The 21,617-nt window shown below is 34.7% G+C and overlaps 3 protein-coding genes across 10 annotated transcripts; 1 reads left to right on the forward strand and 2 right to left on the reverse strand.

The window, feature by feature from the left end:
* Positions 1-1,857: 1,857 nt before the first annotated feature.
* Positions 1,858-8,921, forward strand: LOC100812800 (cyclin-dependent kinase G-2). 8 transcript variants are annotated; one of them, XM_041018041.1, is made up of 12 exons: positions 1,861-4,011; positions 4,328-4,463; positions 4,596-4,684; positions 4,872-4,983; positions 5,067-5,173; positions 5,349-5,491; positions 5,560-5,621; positions 5,860-5,933; positions 7,075-7,165; positions 8,179-8,256; positions 8,554-8,657; positions 8,741-8,921. In XM_041018041.1, exons 1-6 carry the CDS (start codon positions 2,318-2,320, stop codon positions 5,446-5,448), a joined length of 2,238 nt encoding a protein of 745 aa, XP_040873975.1. In that variant the 5' UTR covers positions 1,861-2,317; the 3' UTR covers positions 5,449-5,491; positions 5,560-5,621; positions 5,860-5,933; positions 7,075-7,165; positions 8,179-8,256; positions 8,554-8,657; positions 8,741-8,921. The 8 variants fall into 8 exon arrangements, with proteins under 8 accessions (XP_040873972.1, XP_014634322.1, XP_040873978.1 ...); XM_041018043.1 differs by having other exon boundaries at positions 5,563-5,621; XM_041018042.1 differs by lacking the exon at positions 5,860-5,933.
* A 1,223-nt stretch (positions 8,922-10,144) lies between these two features.
* Positions 10,145-14,197, reverse strand: LOC100813872 (uncharacterized). The gene is made up of 4 exons (XM_003531137.5): positions 13,538-14,197; positions 12,510-12,941; positions 12,098-12,407; positions 10,145-11,078 (listed from the first exon to the last, which is right to left on the reverse strand). The coding sequence occupies exons 1-4, from the start codon at positions 14,063-14,065 to the stop codon at positions 10,948-10,950; spliced, it is 1,401 nt and encodes a 466-aa protein (XP_003531185.1). The 5' UTR covers positions 14,066-14,197; the 3' UTR covers positions 10,145-10,947.
* A 1,142-nt stretch (positions 14,198-15,339) lies between these two features.
* LOC100814410 (lipoxygenase 6, chloroplastic) lies at positions 15,340-20,491 on the reverse strand. The gene is made up of 9 exons (XM_003531138.5): positions 19,944-20,491; positions 18,695-18,972; positions 18,168-18,405; positions 17,723-18,055; positions 17,552-17,637; positions 17,202-17,309; positions 16,809-17,110; positions 16,368-16,634; positions 15,340-16,208 (listed from the first exon to the last, which is right to left on the reverse strand). The coding sequence occupies exons 1-9, from the start codon at positions 20,335-20,337 to the stop codon at positions 15,449-15,451; spliced, it is 2,766 nt and encodes a 921-aa protein (XP_003531186.1). The 5' UTR covers positions 20,338-20,491; the 3' UTR covers positions 15,340-15,448.
* Positions 20,492-21,617: the final 1,126 nt, after the last annotated feature.

The following is a 21,617-nucleotide window of genomic DNA, read 5'->3' on the forward strand; positions in this document are numbered from 1 at the left end:
AGGTCCTCTTTGGCAGGCATGGTCTGCAAAGCGTTAAAAATGTTACTGTTTGTAGCATCCATCTATGATCAGAGCAGTGCCTAGGTTGTCTTAATAAATGTAAAACACCCGTGCCAAAATTTCCCATTGCACTCCAAAGTGTTATTCAGATGAATAGCTATATAGCAGTAGCATCGTTTCTTACATGACTTGGTTTTTGAATGTGTGTAGTTGATGGCTTGATGCAGAGGCAAAACCTAGCTACTTTGTGGCATGCGAACACTATACAAACATCTCGTGTCTTTCATGCTCCCTTGCCTAGCTCACGCCGGCTGATAACGTTTCACAGAATTGGGCATTTAGAAGCACATGGACACATAACATGTTCAGCCAAAAGTTATTAGTATCAGGTGTTCTATACTTAGTTTTAAAACCAAAGTCCAAAAGTATCCGAAAGTTTCATTTTATTCCAAATTAAATTAATACCATGAAAAATAAATTAGTTGAATATAAAATAAGAAGTTATAATAAGTACTTTCTAACTACATACCTAAAAAGTGTATTCTCTCCAAAATAAATAAAAAATAATACCATAATTATCCGAAAATTGTCTTCTCTACATCTTATGGTAGATCCTCATTAAACATATGTATAGAAGTCATTGTTTGTTGATATTCATGATGTTGAAACCCTCGTTGAGTTTCCAAACTCGTGTTAGCTTTTTCTTCCTAATATTATACTAAATGTTCACAATAATATATTGCCATGGGCCAATAAAAAAAAAAAAAATCTTGTCATGGGTAACACTTACACAATTAACAGAATATTCACTTATCCAAATGAATCTTAAGCCGGCACCCAGCATTTTCGCATTTATACGGATGAAGTTCATCCTTGTTGATTTTTTGGGTTTTTTTTTAAATTTTTTTTAAAGTTTTATTTATTTTTTAATTATTAATATGTTAAATTTTTCATTTGTGCATTAATTTTTTTTATTTTTTAATTATTAATATGTTAAAATATAATTTCTAAAAAAAGAAATATATTCAAAATTATGATAAAAGATTATAGGGGCTATAATATAATTTTAGTCCCATATTTTGCTTAATCTTCAGTTTTGATTCTCTAATTTAAAAATAGAAATATTTAGTTTTATAGTTTTTGAAAATTTGCAATTATGATGAGATCCTCAATTAATTAAATTGTTTTTAATAATATCTTCAATGAATATGTTAGGATTAGATTCAATTGAATAAAAAAATAAAATATATGTAAAATTGAATAAAGACTAAAATTATTAATTTTTGAAAGTTGAGGGGCTAAATATCTCTAATTTAAATGAAGGGACAAAAAATACAAATTAGATAAAATAGAAAGAATAAAATTATATTTTATCTTGTGTTATGTCATGATGTTTTTTTATTGGATGTTTTGTTTTAAAAACATACAAAATGCTATAAATAAAAAATAAGCTAAAATATTTTTTCATCCTCTTAAAATATATATTTATTTTTAGATCGAGGTTTAGTTATAGATATATAGTCGAACTTACTACTATATTTTTTTACAATATTATTTTTGAATATCTAAAACTTATTTTAAAAAAATGATATATATTAATTTTACGAAGATAAAAAAAAGTTATACACATGTTTTTTTTTTGTTTTCCACATATCTTCTTCTTTGAAGATAAAAATAGTTAAACATTAAATGTTGGCATTTTGATAACGGAAATTTGAAGCTTAATTGACCGAGAGACTAATCCTAATCCTGATGGAACCTTTAAAAATTTTTGTAGGAATATAAAACAAATATTTTTAATTTTGCTAGGACAAAAGATGTATTTAAGAAAAAAACACGAATTATCGTATTTGTGAAAAACGGAGTGTCCCGATAATATCCCCGTTTTTTTGTCACCCTTGTTTCTTTTGGGCCCAATTTTCTTTCTTGCTCTCTCTCTTCTCTTCATCGCATCGCTTATTCGATTGCGTTGCCTCTCTCGTTCTCTCCCTTTTAATATCCAACTTCATCATTCGTCGGTAAGCCTATCAATCATTCTCTTATTCTTTGCCTGTTCCTAATTTTCTAGGGTTTCCTTTCTAATCCCCTCTTTACAATCCTATTGTATTCCCCCTTCGTATTTTTTCGATTTTATCTTCTTCTTCCATCTCCAATCTCCATCCGATCTCTCGCGCGTTCTTCAATTTTGAATTCTCGGGGATTCGTTTTGTTTTGGGTTTAGGGTTCTATTAAACAAAAAAATACAAAAAAAACTGTTGCAAAGGGTGGATTAGGGTTTTCCCTTGTGATTCACGAATTTAGGTATATAGAGAAATATATGGCGGCTAGCAGACATGGCGGTTACCGCGAAAACGAGTTCAAAGAGCGCGAATCAAAGTTAGAAGTTTCCAGACGCGGATTCGCGAATTCGAAAGAGGATTACGATCGTGTTAGGAATGGTGGTGGCGGTGAAGTTGTGAGGGGTGGGTCAAGGGATAGGGTTAGGGTGAGGCAGAAGGATATTAAGGAGAGGGAAGGTGTTAATGGTGGTGGTTATCGATCCTCTTCGAGTAGGAGTGACTCTGGCAGCAGTGGCCTTGGTCCTCGCCGGTGTGGTTTCTCTGTCAAGGCAGTTGATAGAGAGCCTGGTGAGCTTTCCAGTGAGAGTGGTTCTGATGATGCTATTGAATCGGAACCGGGGTTAAAAGGCTCCGAGGTTGCAATGTTGGAAGAAACCAGGACTCTGTCTCCGCCAGTGCCGGAGAGAAAAAGGAAGTTTTCGCCCATAGTGTGGGATCAGGATGACAAGGAAGTCAACGAGCTATCCAAAGTTAGGGTTTCCGCCTCTGCGGTGAAGGTGGCTGCGCTTCCTCCTCCACCTCCGTTGCCTAAGGTGTTCCGTCAGTCACAGTCGCCGAATGCTCCGAATAGTGGAGTTGAAATAGTTCCTGTCAAGAACAGGGAAACTGAGGAACTTCAGTTGAATGCAGCATCTAATGTTACCTTGTCCTCTCCTTCAGGTTTGCATTCATTGCCCCCAAAAGGGAAGTGGGATAATGATCAGGAAGCTGAGCATCCAGAAGGCGAAGATTATGTTCCAACTCGCAATATATCGTCTTCAAGATGGGCAGCTGGAGATAACTCTCCTGTTGATGAGGGTGAGATCCTCAATGATGAGGAAATGCCCAAAAGTAGGTGGAGGGTGTCTCCTGATTTATTGGATGGTAGGCTAAGGAACAAGCTATTGAGCCCTGAGGAATCTAAGGTAGAAGGTATTGAAAGAGCTAGAGCCAGATCATCTGAATCTGAAGAAAGAGGTGCCCGTGGGAGAACTTCCAGTGGTGATGATTACCCCGGGTCAGAGAAGGATGACTACATGGAGGTTGATGTTCAAGGTGGGAAAAGTGAAACCAGTATCAGTCACTCAGACACGGATTCTGAAGATGAAGATGATGGCCGGGAGACTCCAGAACCTACTGCTCAACCTCAAAGAACATTCAACATGCTTCAGGGTTGTAGAAGTGTTGATGAGTTTGAGAGACTCAACAAGATAGATGAAGGAACATATGGTGTTGTATATAGGGCTAGGGATAAAAAGACTGGAGAAATTGTAGCATTGAAGAAGGTCAAGATGGAGAAGGAAAAAGAGGGCTTCCCACTGACTTCTCTCAGGGAAATAAACATTCTTCTTTCTTTTCACCACCCATACATAGTTGACGTTAAAGAAGTAGTGGTAGGAAGTAGCCTTGATAGTATTTTCATGGTCATGGAATATATGGAACATGACCTTAAAGGACTAATGGAGGCAATGAAGCAACCTTTTAGCCAGAGTGAAGTGAAGTGCTTGATGATCCAGCTTTTAGAAGGTGTGAAGTATCTTCACGACAACTGGGTGCTTCATAGGGATTTGAAGACTTCAAACCTTCTTCTAAATAATAGGGGTGAGCTCAAAATTTGTGATTTTGGCTTGGCTCGTCAGTATGGGAGTCCTTTAAAGCCATACACACACCTGGTGGTAACTCTTTGGTACAGGTGAGTGCTAATTTGCTTCTATATGCTATTTGTTTCTCACGAATTTTCTCTTTATGTGTATTCACATCATGTGTATTACATTTTAAAGTATAGTTGAATGTTTTCTAATGAATTTTGAAACCATGTAGTTATATATCCATGTTCAATGTTTGTAATAAAACTAAAATTTGTTTGAAGCTATTATGCAATAATAATAAAGTAACCTTATTGCTGACTTCTTGTTACTTTAGGTTCATATATAAGTACTTATCCATCCTTTTTTTATGCAGCATCGATGCTTTTACATGAGTGTAATGGTTGTCTATATATTTTTCAGGGCACCTGAACTTCTTCTGGGGGCAAAACAGTATTCAACAGCCATTGACATGTGGTCTTTAGGTTGTATAATGGCTGAGCTATTGTCTAAGGAACCACTGTTTAATGGGAGAACAGAGTTTGATCAACTTGACAAGGTATGTGTAATTTTTTTTTAATTTTTGATAATTCTTGCTATCATATTTCTCTTTCCTTTTAACCTTTTGGTGTCTTGTGCTTAACCAGATGGTGGTTGTTTTACCCTATTGACTTCGTTATTCTACTTGTAGATTTTCCGGATTCTTGGCACACCAAATGAAACAATTTGGCCTGGGTTCTCCAAATTACCTGGAGTCAAGGTCAATTTTGTCAAACACCAGTAAGTGCTTACGATTTCCTTTATTTAAAAAGTTACTGTTTGATTATATTGTGCTTATGTTTTGCCACTGTTTTCTCAGGCTTTTCCAACTTTGGGTGGTTCTGGTCTGACTATCTGGCCTCCCTTGGTGATTTGTACTGTTGAACAAATTTTCTATTTTGTATTAACAATGGAATGTTCCTTTCAGGTACAATCTCCTGCGTAAAAAGTTTCCTGCCACATCATTCACTGGATCTCCTGTTCTTTCTGATTCTGGATTTGATTTGTTGAACAAGCTTCTAACTTATGACCCTGAGAAGGTAAAGGTTACATGAGCTACATGAATTAATTTGGTAACAAATATTTGTCTGAATATTAATGTAAGACCTACTATTTTATGCAGCGGATCACTGCCGAAGATGCTCTAAATCATGAGTGGTTCCGTGAAGTTCCTCTCCCCAAAAGTAAAGAATTCATGCCTACATTTCCTGCTCAACATGCTCAGGACAGGTAATTTGACCTAATTGGAAATGCTGGAGCAATTTTTATAAGAATTTTTTTTTGTTTATGTTCTCTAGTCTGGATAAAAGAGGGAAGTTGTGTAAAATATTTGCTGAGTCTATACTATATAACATTTATCAACTTTTATTTTTGACAAGTTTTCATAATTTCATCATATAAATAGGCGTGTGCGGAGAATATACAAGAGTCCGGATCCTTTAGAGGAGCAGCGTCGGAAGGAGTTGCAGCAGGGTGAAACAGGGACTGGTGGGATTTTTGGCTAAGAATGGTGCTTACAACACTCCGCTGAATGGTTCAGTGTATGAGGTGAGGGTATGCACTGAATGGAAGTTGGAAGCATTGTTTGTTAGACGATCACTCGTGCTGTTTTTTAGCAGGAACTTGTTGGTTTGACAGAGATGTATTCTTTTACCTCCTGGGAACCAGATTATTTCAGGTTAACATTCTTGATGCTTGATCATTATATAGAAATGCATCTGGGACATGACTTGCTTCTCAAGGTGTGGCATTATTGGCTTCTAAAATTAGGAATTGTCAGTGTCAGCTGAAACTTTGTAACATATCCATTGGCATATTGTATAAACAAATTTATCTGGTTGAGTATTAAAGCACTATGGATTTTCTAGCAGCTATCTCTTCTTTCTTTTTTAATATTCACATTGTGTTTGCAAGAGACGGTTGGTGTGAAGTGGAAGAGGACCTTCTGTGCATCATACCAAAGAAATTGAGTGACATTATGCATTGAAAGGTAATGCATTCCTTTGATATCTTGGATATTAAGGAATGGGGATATGTATTATCTGTGAGAGAAATAATGTCTAGAATATGAAGTTATCCTACTTAGCACGGCAAATTTTTAATGTTTGTTAGTTTTTTTTTTTTTGGGGGGGGGGGGGGGGGGGGGGGAGGTTAGAGGTGATGGAGGGTTTAAAATACTTTTGTTGTATATTTGTTCATCACAAGATTGCTACTTGCTCAAATTATTGGTCTATTATATAAGTCAGCAGTTGCATTTGAACATTCTTTTGAATTTAATTTTGTGAATGACATGATTTACCATGAATTATTTTATTGTGATTGCTTTGGATTTTAAGTGGCTGCAACCTCTTCTCTGAGCACAATGACCAACTCTTAAAGGAAATTACATTCTATATTTTTATTGGATCAAAGGAGTAATGAATTTTTATTATACAAGAATTTATTTGCTGTCATTGGTGAATGTTTCAGATTATTGTATCTAAGTGAGGTGAATTGCCAAGAATTTCATGGGTTCCCGTGGTTAATGTTTGGCCATGATATATATATATATATATATTGCATTAGCTTTGTTTATGAGCTATTGTATTTTTTATTTGGCCTTTAAATTGTGAACACTAAGACTCAATAAATGTGAAAAATGAGTCTTTCTTTTTTCCTATCATACCTACTGTTAGAGAATTTTCTCCAGCTGTGTTTGAAAACATATTTGTGCTTTTCTTGGTTTGAACAGGCGCTGTCTTGTATTAATGACTTTTTCTTTTGCAAATTGTATTGACTATTGAGGCGAGGCCAAACTGTCAACGAACAATTATTGATGTTCCTTAAATTTCTAACTTCACTTCTTTTTTTTCCTGGGTTCTTGTTATTGAACTTTAAGCCTATTATTTAACCTTTTTTAACAATGCTTATTTTATTTTTCATCCTTCTAGCACATGAATAGGAAATATACAACTTATTTTGAGCTTTCCATGCCCTTAGTGTTCATTCTCTAAAATTGTATAAAATTCTTTAACGCAAGTGGAAAGTTAGCAAAAGTTATGTTTTTATCATATGTATTCATCGTCTGAAGATTGAAGTTTTCACAAGTACAAGAATTTTTTTATGATATTTGTCTGCAAATGTCACTGCAGTATCAAGTAACAAAGCAAGCAGGTTGAGGAGGTTACCAGTATATCCTAAAGTATAGAACTTCAATTAGTTGTTCCTTCAGTCTCTCTAGAGGTACAATGCAAAACTTGGTTTGTTATAATGTGTTTTTCCCATTGTTTTATCTTTATAGATTTTTAAGATCTGAATTATTTACTTTTACTATGTTGTAGTAATTCCTTATTTCTCTTCTTAAAATAGGATATGATAGATTATGACATTGAATTATCATTGATTGCTTGAATGTTCCGTTAAATTTTTGGTAAAGTGTTTTGATTAAAACATCTTTAGGAACAATTACTAATCTGTGTTTAGAAACTTAACTCCCTACCTATGGGTAATTATGAAATTACCCTTTAACTAGTTGGAAGAAAATTGACCTGGGTCAATTTAATGCAAATTTGTGATTCTTTCTGGCTCTTACCTAACTTACTATTTATGTTTGTTTCAGTAAATTTGAGGCTTTTCCTCGGCTAAAATCTATGTTCACTTTATACAAGTTACCACTAAATACTATGTTTCCTCTACTCAATTTGCACCCTGCTCCAAATGACTATGAGTTTGCTGACGCACTGACGTTGTAGCAGTTTCAAATGATGAATTTTGTCACCAGGAAATTGGCCTGTTGTCTAATATTGTGGCAATTATTCCTTTGCTAGTTTTAAAATATGACCATGAGGTGTTTTGCTGTTGAATCAGGAGGCCATAACTAGATCTTTTTTGGATCAATGGAGGCTTTTAGTGCTGCTCAAATTGATAGAGCTGGTCTGTGATGAAACTTAAATCCTAATTGGGAATTAAATGTTGGTTGTTTTGATGTTTGCCCATGATTTCTTTCTTGATATTCCAATTATATCCTTTTACCCGTTAAAGGAGTCAAGTAGTCAACTGTTTCAGCTGCCCCCCGGTTACACACTTTTAGACCGTGATAGAACATCTTTTACTTTTTGAACATTGACATCATGGGTGAGGGGGGTTTGTTAAATTTAAGATGGGATTCACTTGTTTTTCTTTAATGATTTCTACAATAGTTGATGCATTTATGTAAAAGCTCATAATATAATTGATAATTCTATTAATTGGTACAGCTGCGAGATGGGGTTGCTAAGAGATGTAAAGCATCCACTTCTCATTCAGCATCAATTTACTGGATGGGCGATAACGCAGTAAGCATAAGCTGTATTTTTTTTTTCTTTCAATAGGTAGAGGGCAGGTTGACGTGAAATATATTAGGTTTGCCTAGTTTAAGTGTGGGTTGGTGGGGTTGTATTTCATAGATTGCCAGTGTTTTACGTGAGAATGAACTTTTGGTAAATGAAGACTGGAGTATGTTGAAGGATTTAGAGAGATGGTTAAAATGGGCTGGTTGACTATTTTCTAGGGTTTTGATGATTGACATTGGTCGAAACATAGAAAAGACAAGATTTACTTGCTTATGGTGCTTTTCTACAATTGTTTTCAAGTTGCAAAGTTCTCTACAAGAGCAGTACGGGAGACACCATAACTAAATGTTGTGGCATGATGGGAGGGAGGATGGAGATATAAAGATCGAAGTAAAATACATGAGGTGTGCTGAAGCAATTCATCACACGCCATATTTGGTTTCAGTTTTATATTTTTTCTATTAACATTTTATCTCATCTTTGCAAGGCGACATCAACTGAAGCATTGTCCACGACAGAATTAGAAGGCATTATATTTAGATTTTTTTTTTATTTTAATGATGGGGTTAGGGGCGAAAATGGCGATGCTGATTGTCGTAGGGGGCGTATTATCCTTTGATGGGTCAAGATGTTTGGGTTTGATTTATTGAGACATGCATATTGGAAAATTTTGCACTGAATTATAATTATATTAATTATATCGTGCCATCTAGCTATGTTTATAGGATGGGTTATGCAGTTTAACTTGATCTTTATCTAGCTTGAAATTAGGGGAATCAATACGTCCTGATAAGACTGATGCGATGCATTTAGCTCGTTTTTAAAAAATATTAAACACTGGATCGAGTTGAAATAACACGTTAGTTAAGATTAAATTTGAGCTGAGATGAGGTAGTGTGACTGTACTGGTAGTGGCTATAAATTTGTTTACCTGTGTTTTTCGTGAAGCATGAGTTCCATTTTTCTACAGGAGACAACGAGATATCCAATTTGAATTTGTTGTTGTGATTTTTTTTTTCTGTAGTTGTTACACATTTTTTTATAAAAAATTAGGTAAAATAGATGAAAAATAAAATAAATATTCGTTTGCATATCTACTTGCATTGAATCGTAGTCGCAGTAAATTACACTTGTGTGTTTTGTGCAGCGATTTGATTTCAGAATATTATTAACACCCAAAAAATAGGGTTAAAGATAATGAAAAATGTTAATAATACACCCGTACTTTTTACGAGTTCTACTTATTTAAGGAGTTTGTTTATAATTTATAATAATAAAGTATTAAAAGTCCTACTGTATTTTGAATATGCGGTAATGTATGCTAGTGTATCACTATTTCCTTACAAGTAACGATAAACCCACAGAAAGTTATTGGATATTTTGGTGTAATTTAACCATTAGGTCATGATTGTTTGTTAAGCTTTATTTATCAAATAATCCAAAATATGGACTTGAATCTATTAACAAGTACTTGTGGTAAAAGCATCAATGTTTGTGTTACAAAAATCCATTTTGATATATTTCACGAAAAGTAATCTTAATCAAGCTAACTAAAACAGAGTGACAAAGCTCTCATTCCGAATATAAGGACTCAAATTAGAAAATAGATAAAACAACACCATCCTAGTTGATTCTAGAGCAAATGCATCTTTGTTTAAGTAACAAACAAAAACATCAATTAGCAATCGATTAAAAATAAAATAAAAATTAGTAAATTTTGCTTTGCTAACAATTTCGTCAAAAAAATGAAAGAGGGTTGGTGCACGAGCCATCAATAATTATTCAGTTGTCTTTCGAAATACGCAAAACATCATTTTCTCATCGCTTAATTTTAATGCCACTTGTTTCGGAGATGAAGTATGGGAATAGGCTACTTGCTTCATGAAACATGTTATAGGCTGATCGGGCTACCAGGTCAGCAACTCTATTATTGCCTTAACCATATCTCAAATAATAATTATACAAAAAATCACTGTAATCTAACTAGATCAGAATTTGCAAGCAACATTACTTAGTGATATGACTGTCCACCGACACTTGCACACCCAACACGATTGGCTCTTATGTTCTCTCCATTCCTAGTTGAAAATTTAAACCTTTATGTCCTAGTGCCCAACACGTTTCTTCCAACTACTCCAAAGCAAAACACATAGGAGTTCAACATGAGAACGCTCTTATAAAGATCACAGATGTCCAGAGCATGGAATCTTCAACGCTGGGGGAGACATGACTATAGCTACAATCCTTCCATTTCAAATGAGATGGTGCAAACCTTAGGTTATGAATCGGAATAATTTGAGAAAGACTGCTTCCAGGAGCCCAAGCAGGTAGAAAACTGCCAAGTATCTTTAAGGTGGTATGAGTTTAAGGTAAGTTGTTTGATTGCATAATGTGCAAATTAGAAGTCACAAGATCCACCAAGATAAGTATGCTGATAAGCAGAATGACGAAAAGAATTTTGGAGACATTTGTGTTGCTGGGGATTGGGGAAGAGGCCAAGGCATTTAACAGTAGTGTGCCTGGTCAAGTCCTCGTGTGGACAACAAACACTGTTTATCTACTTTGCATGGCTACTGTGTGCATGCAACATTCTGGCTCGGCATACTAGTGTAGGACTTTCAATCAAAATGATAGTGATAACCCAGAAGACCTAAAGCTCAAGGGTTTTTTGGTGTCATTGTGCAAATTTTATCCTTAGATTAGAGTCTGACCAAGAACAAAGGTAACCAGACTTAATTCAAGGAAAAATATTGTGTTGACTAGAGACCGGTCGACTGTCCATCCAAATATAGTGATTCCTCCTGGATTCGTCTGCAAATACATCACTGCATATTTGAAAGAATCAATAAGCATGTGATTCTCCTGGTAGGCATAAAATAAGCTAACAGAATGCATTCAAGTGTTGAAACCAGAAAGAACATGATTTCTCAACTTAAAAATACATTCCAAAAGCAGTTATGTAGAAACTAGAAAGTGTTGTGCAATTTAGCATGACTGCCAAGATATCGATAGTAAATAAAGCTATACATATGAACAAGGAAATTTCAGTACACTAATCTCACAAAATACAAAAAAAAAAATGAGAAAATTCACATTTGTGAAATTTCTGATAAAAATAGTGATTACATAGTAACTATGAGGGCAATAGAATGACCTAGTAATCCATACATGTAAAATGAAACTTTAGGCATTCAGTATTTTCTAGAGAGATGACATGTTTATTGCACATTACATTACATATAGAAGATGGTTCTGAGAAGCTAATTTGCTAATCTGATAAGATAGTATCATAAATAAATGCTTGCATAGCCTGCTGTATTAAAATGAAGTAGCCATATGAAGCTAGTTTTAGTCCATGAACATGAGAGATAAATAACACAAATGATTACCAATCAGATATGACCTTAGTGGAAATAGAAGACATATATGATATACCCTTTCCTTCTCTAGGACAAGTCAACTACCTATTTAGCAGGACTAAATGTTTTCAATGTGCCTTGAATGTACAAGATACAGATTTTACAATATAGGAATCACAAATTAATGGATCCAGAAAACTGCTCTCTAACATACATGTTTTTTTGGATCTTTCCAAGTTGTAATTTTACTAATATGTGCTTGAAGTATTATTTCATCTCAAGTTGGTCCCACAACAAACCTATACCATTTACAGCATTTCATGTAACATTATCAGATTATTTTAGGTTCTCATGCAAGATGAAGTTATAAGATAGCACTGATGAAGCATATATGATGGTTTCTATAAGAATTTTACTTTTATCATGAATTAGAAAAACTTGTAAAATTCATCAGTTTACAGAGAGAAGGTGGTTGAATTACACACCAAAAGCTTGTCTCTTGTGATGTGAAGACACATAGGAAGTCCATTGGGTATTTGTAAACATTCCAGCATAATCCATTGACTCTAGATCACTTTCAGAATAGTCTACTTGTATTGCATTTAAATGGTTTGCAGCCTCCAAGCTCCCTGCACTAGCTGAGCTTCTCAATTGAGAGGGTGCATCAGACGATGTGCATGTTAGCATTGCATGCCACCTGCTTGCAACGGAAACAATATTTTGAGCTCTGTGAGAAATTCTTGTCGCAGCATGCAGACAAATAATGATGCCCACCACCTGAACAAGTGTGGATACCTAAAAGAAACAACAGTACAAAAAGAAATGGTGAAATGAAAGGAATTAGTTCCTTCAATCTAAATGCGTATTAATACTTTGAACATAAAGAGTTGGACTTACAGCAAAATCTCCACCGTTAATGAAGGTAAGCATTTGACCATATCCAGTGACCTGCAAAAGCGTCACAACCTGGCTTGCTGTGACGACCAAGAACTCTAGAAGAAGATAGATTCTGAACCTATGACTTATTTTGGAGAGATGATAGCGCAACCGAATGTGCTCCTCCATAAAAACTAACACATCACTTTCCCTTTGCAAGAGCTTCCCATAATCATCAAAGTGGATCACTTGCAAACTACAGACCAAGTGAAACAAAATGCAGGCTGACAGAGAGATTGTACTCATATAAGTCCAAGAAATAATCAAAGCTGATAAAATAGCAAGCGAGAGCCACCAGGACCCATGTTGTACATAGAAAATGCGAATGATTTCTCGCACTGTCTTCAGAATGAAACACGGCAACACCCACAGAAAAAGCATGCGCATAGATCCCTAGTGACAGTAAAAAAGAAAAAAAAAGAGAGTTTAATAGGCATAAAAAAAATGTACTGTGAATTAATCAGAAATCATAATGGTATGACTTGAAAGGTAGTTTTTATAGAAGGTAACGAGCTAACCTTATAAGGCAGTTTATGATCGGATTACACTATCAGTGCATGTAAGTATTATTTTACAACAAAACTTAACTTTGCTTGCTACTGTTCTCCAATCAGAATTGGAGTTTCACCTGGGAAATTTATGTTGACATTTAATGCAAACCTTTATTGCCCAAAATGAAACTCTAAATTTGATTGGTAAACATCAGCAAAAACATCAAGGAACCTTAATGGGGAATAGTTAACTTTCATCTTCAAAATTGACAGAATAATAACATGTTAATAAAAATGAAATAGAAAGAACTGAAACATTACACAATAATCTTCCATGATTTGACTCATCTCATAATAATACTAAAAGAAAAAGCAGCGAAAAATTCTGGTTTCGAGCAACAACCGTAACGACACCAAATACAGTAGAAAAATAAACACGTTTTTTCATCAATAACTCGTGTCAAGTAAAGTAATCAAGCTAGCGAAAAGGAAACTAACCGAAATCCGAGCGACGTAGTCGCGGTGAAAGCAATGCATCTTCCCGGAGTAGCGGTCAACGAAGAGGAACCGTCGGAGACCGTACTTGCGGAGGTTGTGGGAGAGGCAGAGCAAGGAGACGGCGGCGAGGCTGGCCTGAAACGCGACGATCGCCATCTCGAAGCTCTGAATCTCGTACCTGTCGCACTCCGGACAGTCGCACATGGACAGCGCCAGCAGCGGCGCCACCACTCCCACCGCCGCGAAGACGCTCCACGAAACCACGAAGCTCAACGGCGAGTCCTGGTTGAACCCTAACACCGTAAGAAACCGGTCCAACCGCACCAGGCTCGCCTCCACTTTACTCTGATCCTCCTCAATCTCTCCGTCAGCGTCAACTTGAACGTCTTCGTTCTTCTTATTCACATTATTGTTATTGTTATTATTACTATTTCCCTCATTCTGGTTCTGTAGTTGTTGCTGAATTGAAATTAAAAGCGGTGTTTGACTCAGAGGGGGTTCCTCTGTTTGTATTTGCAGATTGGTCATCTTTGTTCTTTTGCGGATCTATCTAAATCAAATTTTACGACTAAGAAGGGATTAATAGGAACCCAGCCGTGGCATTTCGGAAAAGCCTCAGCCGTTGGATGAACCATTTTCGATTGCTGATTTCTTAAGCACTTAGCAAAGCGGTGACGTGGGAAAGAGGATTCAATTATTTTCTTACTCTGCTTTTATTAACGCTAACTCATGCATCATGCATCCTTTTCCTTTTCTTTCTAAATTTAAGAAAATCTTAATAAATACGTACGTCTTAAAGGTATTTATTAAAATATAATCAATGAGTTTTTTTTTTTTTTTAAATTAGAAAGCATGATAAAACTTAAAATTATTTACTATTATTATTGATATTTTTTTATAAATTTTATTTATATTTTTAATTAATACCTTAAAAGTATTTATTATTAGTATCTTCTTGAAAAAAAATATCTTCCATTCTTCTGAGGTGGAGAAAGTGACAGTGCACAGGATCTTAGACCAGACAATGCCCGCATAACGAGGACTTTAGATTTCTTCAACTAATTAAGGATTTACTTTTATTTGTATGATTAAAGTATATTTTTTATACTTATGAAGTGTTTTTTTATGTAAAATTAAAATGTGTTATTTTTATTTTCATAAGATTTAATTGTATTTAAATTTATGATTATACTTTTTTATATTATATAATTGGTGTAAATATAATATTTTTTTGACATATATTATTAAAAAATTTACAGGAATAAAAAATATTTTTTTTTAATTTTATGAGTTTACAACTTTAGTTTCCAAAAATGTTGTTGCATATTTGATTTTCTATATTATTAAATTTTAGAAATTTTAAGCTACTATTTACCTTAATTTTTTTAATGCAAATTGATGAGGTGATGTTGGCATGGTGATGTAATAAATATAGAGACATTGATAATGTGCAGAAGTAATAAAAGGAATAAAATTTTAGATTATAAAGGATATGTTAACATGCTTAGAATTACATATTAATGTCACATTATCACTTACATATCATATCATTAATTTGCATTAAAAAATTGACTACATGATGAATTTTTTTAAAAAAAAAAATGAAAGACGACCAAATGTACAATAAAATAATGACTATTGAGTTTCCCTAATATCTCTTTTTACTAAGTGGCGCTCCTTGTTTAATATTTGTATCTTCTGCATATTTCCTTGGTGACGCCGTGATTTTTCATTTTGACGCACGAATAAAATGTAGTACCAAGTCCAAACAGGCACAAAATGAACTGTGTTTAAAAGTATGATTAGAATAGAAAATATATCGTTAACATTTCTTTCCCATAAAAATATGTATGTTAATACGTGGTTTCCGCTAAGAAAATAGGATAAGATGACATAATAAACAACAATTGATCATATAGATATGCTGTTGGGAATTCCACGACCGGTTACCCCTGGCCCTGACGAGGGAAGCAACAGTTCATAGGGAGGGACACCAGCACCACTTCTGTTTCTCAAACGGGGGTCCTTGTTTCTTGCATTTATTATTTCCTCTATTTCCTCCAGTCTAGCAGAAAATTTATTAAATAATTCCATGATTTCATGATCATTGATCCAATGATTCTGCAGAGGTTTAAGTTGACCCAAGTACTCTTCATCAGGTGAATGAGTGGACAGTGTGTCCTGAACAGCCATAACTTTGGTAGCTTGAAGTTGAGTAGGTAGTGATGATAGGAAAACAAGCTGAGGATTTTGAATAAACTTCTCATAATCTGGATCATTCTCCTGAGGGATGAGTTTTCTCATGAGGGTAGGGCGGTTAGGCACATATCCTCCAAAGGGGTATTGTCCAAAGTTTATGGCAGCATGTTGGCCTGAAGCAATCCATATCATTGTGGTAAGTATACCGGATAGGTCCTCTTTGGTATCGAGTTTAGGCCACCAAGGTTCATTTTTTTTGTCAGAGTGACCCTTTAACTTGATTTCTCTCCACCATGCTTGGAGCTCAACATCAGATGTGACTGAATTTGGATCGGAGTAGAAGTGTGCTACATAAGATTCTACCCATTCTTTTATGGCTGACCAGATCAAGAGTCCATCTGCAGCATAAGGGTAGTCATCAATCACAAGTTTTACACCACAGGGCATTGAAGGGTCATCTACTGCCATGCCCCTGAAAAAAAAAATAGAGCATTATTAACATATTGATAATATGTTATGTCCTATGCACAAAAGTCAAAATGTTAGCAAAATTATGTTACTAATAAGAGCAAAAGGGACAACAAAGGAAGATTTAAATGTGGGGTTTTTAAAGCCTTAAAATCAGTGTTACCTCCGAATAAGATCTGCTGGCAGTGACTCCATGTCAAATCGCCACAATTTCTTGTAAGCTGCTGAACTAAGCTCCATGGCATACTTTCCTGGACTGAAAGATGCCTCAATTATACCACCTCCATTTATCAGATTTTGCCGAGCTAGTGCATTAATTTCTAATGTGTAGCGCATATGAGGGTGTAGCAGCTTGTAAATTGGATGCATTGAGCTTAGTTGTCTACGAGTAGCAATAATATATGGCTCCATGCATGCATGAGTTCTCAACCTGCACACAACAAATTTCCACTGTATTTTACTCTTGGCCAAATGTGAGAAAATCCACCATTTCTTCTGAATAAGTCATTTATGAATCTGAGTTCAATCTAAATTTGCAAAAATAAACTAAGTAAATCTAGCCATTTATTCTATAATTTAGAATTTCCATGATAAATTGCCTTACCAATGATTTACTAGTTGATGGATGCCAGCATCATTTGAGCATACATGAGCTTTTGCCAACTTCCAAATCCAGTGTGTTGTGGCATCATGCCCTTGTGTGTAAATTCGTTTGTTTTGTGGGGAAGAGTGCGTTTGAGGAAGTGAAAGCTCAATTGCTATAGGGCGCAAAATACCAGTCTTTGTATTGAAGAGAATTGTCCGAGAGGCATAAGCTTTCCTCCCAGGCAAAGAGTTCATCTTCTTGATGAACGGCAAAAGCATATCATGGTAATCAAGGATAAACAGTCTCTTTTCCTCAATAGCCTGCCAACATAAAAATAAATGGTAGCAGAGCTAACAAATTTCTGGGAGATAAATAGGTCAAGCTCAAGTAACAACAGAAAATAGAGAAAACCTGTTCCAAGTTCATTCCACCAAGTTCTTGCTCTAGAAGTTCCTTTGTTATTGCTGATTCAGAAGGGCCATAGAGAGAAGGATCTAGCTTGCTGCGGATGGGAAATTCCTATGGAAAACAGAGAGAACTGCTAAAGAAATGACAAAGAAAACAAACTAATACTCCTATAACCTCCTAAATTGGAGAAATTATTACATGATCTAGGATTACCATGTTATCAGACAATCTCCACGTAATACATAATTAATTTGTCGTAAATTGATGAGTTTGGTGGCGTGTTACGTGGAAATTGACCGAACTATGGACAGTACCACACAATAATTTCTTCCTATACAGGTATGAAAAACTACCTTCAACAGCTCAATATTCACTGGATTGACCCCAGCTAAGGTCTGTCTTGCAAATTCATTGTCCCGCAACCAACAAAATTTATCCCCTGGAACCATACAAAAAGGAACAAGTGAATGGATGTTGTTTTTGGCGAATTCAAAGGTTGTGTTGCATTTGCTTCACTAGCATACCTTTTATAACCGCAGGGATCTCATACTTCAACAAACTCTCCCCAGCACTCAGGACTTGTTTCATCACCTTGCCAACTAAGAGATTTTCCATTACCCCTTTTTGCTCTTCATCTCTCAGAACAACACCATCGATATAAAGCTTGTCAATGTCGGAGAAGCACTTGAAAGGAACGTCTGAACTCGACAGAGTGGCTGCGAGCGATGGCAAAAGATTGTGGAACAGAGCTTTCAACCTTCCAGCAGAGAAAGTGTCCTGTTTGATCTCCTCAAAAGTTTCATCCCGTGGCACATAAACAGGATGAGGCTTTTCAATTCTACTCTCAGACAGTGGATCTAATTGCATTGACATTGCACCAATTACACACCCCATTAGACATGCTATTTGCTCATTCCAAAACCCAACACAAAAAGTAACTAACAAGAAAGCAAATTTATTGAAGTGTACCAGAGAGAGTGGGAGGTCTTCCAGTTCTACAACGACGAGGGTAAGGCATTTCGTGACCCCCAAGGACTGGCCTAGCAAGTTCCTCATCCTTATCAGGGTTGCCCAAGTCATTGTACGTAGCATAATCATAGATTCTATCATGTTGCTTTCTTTGCCCGTGTTGGGTACCCCTTATGCTTAGCAAGTCCTCGCGTCGAAGATCTTTGATGCCAGCCGGTGTTTGCGACGGTAAGTATGCCTGTCCACATAATAGTTTTTCATTAGAATGATCATTAAGCGTTCATGGTCTCGACAAATCTTCATGTGTAGTCTAATTTTTTTATTTTTTTTTTATCTATGGTCTCGATCGGTCCATCTTTGCATGATTCTTAGTCAAGTTTTTGTGTTCATGGTCTCAAAAAATCTTTGCGTACATGATAAATAATCGACGTTCCCACTGAAGATTAGACAAAACATAGACACGTCATGCAATAGTTTTTCATTGGTTTAGTGTACTTTATAATAAGAGGGTTTGAGTTGTGACTCACTTTGTTCTTGAAAATGATTCTGGTTTCGGGGTTGTCGTTACGCGAATGAATCCACGTGTTTGCTGGGAAGAAAATGGGTCCTCCGCTGAAGCCATGAACGATGATCTCAACTAGGTAGAACTCTTTTCCATGAAGATTGGTGACAAGAACAGCACCGGGGCATCCAAAGTCACTTGGTACGCTGAATTCAGCAGAGTATTCCACAATGTAAGCAACGTTCGACGGCTTCGGTAGCCACCCTCTCACGTAGGATTGCACGCTTTTCCCAGAATTAGTAACTAATTATTTAAATAGCGCAAATCAGAAAAAGATATAATAGATAGGACAGACTACACAAGAAGTTAATTTAACATGATCACATCAATATTGGTTACAACGTCAAATCTTAAATCTTCTATTTCATTTAGTGAAGAATATGAAAAAAAAATAAAGAACAAAAATAATTATATGTTTTTTTAATTTAAAGAGAGAATCCAATCAAAATAATAATTTTTTATTTATAGTAGTTTATGAAATTAATAATACTTCTTTAATACTTACACTAGTATCTTAATTGAGAATTATTAATTCTTTAATACTTGCACAAGCATCTTTTCTCATCTAGATTCGGACACTTTTTATTAACCAAGGTTTTTTTCTTTACGCACAAAAAAATATTTTAAAAATATATTTATTTTTAGAAGAGAAGAATGATGTTCAGCTTAAGACAAATAAATGTTTGGATTGCAGCTTGTAAACTTAGTTTTCAATAGTTTTTTTATAAAAAAAACTGAATTTTGAAACTAAATTTTAATCTCAAACATACTGTTAAGGAGTAATCAAATATAATTCTAAATTAATTTTTCTCTTAGAGATACTTTTATACTGTCCCACGGAAATCCATACACAAGTCTTCTTCGGACTAAAATTAAAGTCATTTTATATTTACAATATCGTTACTAAACCTTGTCTTACTTTAGATCTATTCAGACGATCGAATCCTTTATGTTAAAATATATATATTCAAAGATTATGTCTACTTAATTAGTTATATAAAAAATTATGTTAATAATGTGATAATAATTGAAAGCAATCTTAGACAAGATATTTTATTACTGTTGGAAATATTAAAATAAGAAGGTGGTTCCATGGCAGATGAGTAGATCTAAGACCAAACAACTTTTTTCCTTTTGGTTGAACAAAGGGACATGAAATCGAAATCAAAAGAAAAAGAAAAAAAGAGTTGAATTAAGTTGAGAAACAGACGTACCAGGGTGAATTTCCTCGCTGATGAGTTGAATCTGGATCCCTTGACCGAAGCCGTTGACCATGTTCTCCCACTGATCCCCAAGCTTCTCAGTGATATTTTCCTTCATCTTCTTCCTTATTGTCACCACTGCCTTCACTTGTATTCCTTCTTCATCAATGCCAGAGCCAGATGATGCCACTGAACTCTTCCCTTTCCTCTCTTTGCTGTCCAACGAAGGAGACGTCGTCGTCGTCGATGTCGTCTGGCTCTTGTCTCCGCCGCTGACCGCCGCTTTAACATCCACGCTTCGCCGCACGGAGGCTGGGAACTGGATCCTCCGGCGGCGGTTGATGGCGAGGGTCGCCGGAGATGGGCGGAGGGAGAGATCTGAGGGGAGAGGCTTGAGCGCCAACATTATGGGTTGACGGATGATGGAGCACTATTCTGCCGTGATTACAAATACTATAATTTGCATGTGCTGTCTTCTCTACCATCCACTATTCATAATTTCATATTCTTTTATATAGAAAAAAAAACACTTAACAATAATGAATAATTCTTACCTCACAACAAATTTCCTATCTCATGTACTAGGTAATTATTGAGTAAGTTAATTTTTTCTTATACATCACATATTTTTTATTAGAAACAATTACACTTGAGCCAATTAAAATTATATTTATGATAAAATTCTGTTTTTAAATATTTAACATAATTTTATATTTTACACTCAAACTCAAAATTACTAATTAAATTATAATAATCCTATATTAATTAATCATGTGTCCTATAATTATATATATATATATATATATATATATATATATATATATATATATATATATATATATATATTCATAAACGTTCCCCTGTATCTCTTTATATATTGTTATTCCTTAGAGTAGTTTAGTGACTACTAATTGAATGGCATTTGTAATATGTTTCGTTAATTGAATACTACATTTTAATGTAAGATGGTTGATTTTTATAATAATTATTTTTAATTTTATATAATTTTTTAATTAACTATTGATGTAAAAAAGTATATCAATTAGATATATTGCAACTAAATTCTTAAAATTATTTTCAATTTTTTAAATATTTTTTAATGTACTAAAGAAATGTGATAATCAATAGAGGTAACAACCGCAATGGAAACGCGAGAATGCTACTTTAAGAGGTCTATTTTTTTTTTTTAATTTATTACTTTAAGAGGTCTATGATTGCTCATGTTCGAATAATTTTTGTCTGAAATATTCTTTAGATTTTTATAAATCAAATTAATAATAAAATTTTAATAAAAAAAATATTAAATAAAGTAATAAAGAACACTTAGAATAGCACTAAACATCCCGAAACCAATTATACCTGATTTTGTTTTCAAATAATGTTATATGGAAACTTGTATAGTATATTTGTATATATACCTAAGTGACTATTTTTTTTTTTACTTTTTTCTCTTTATGTATCTGTAGAGCCACTTGTGTCTATGAATCTTTTTTCATTTTTTCTGTGCTAATGTATGTAAGTATGTTATTTTATGAAAAAAAAATGTTATATATGTTATATACTTCCAAACTAACACGAGGAAATTGAGGAACCTATTCAATTATTTGCGTGTCCATTTTTATAACTGAACTTTCTAACCATTAAATGTGCTTTTGAAAAGACGTCCAATAAAAAAAGCTGTATAAA

Source organism: Glycine max, chromosome 8, assembly GCF_000004515.6.
Source record: "Glycine max cultivar Williams 82 chromosome 8, Glycine_max_v4.0, whole genome shotgun sequence".
In the NCBI taxonomy this organism is placed as follows: domain Eukaryota; kingdom Viridiplantae; phylum Streptophyta; class Magnoliopsida; order Fabales; family Fabaceae; genus Glycine; species Glycine max.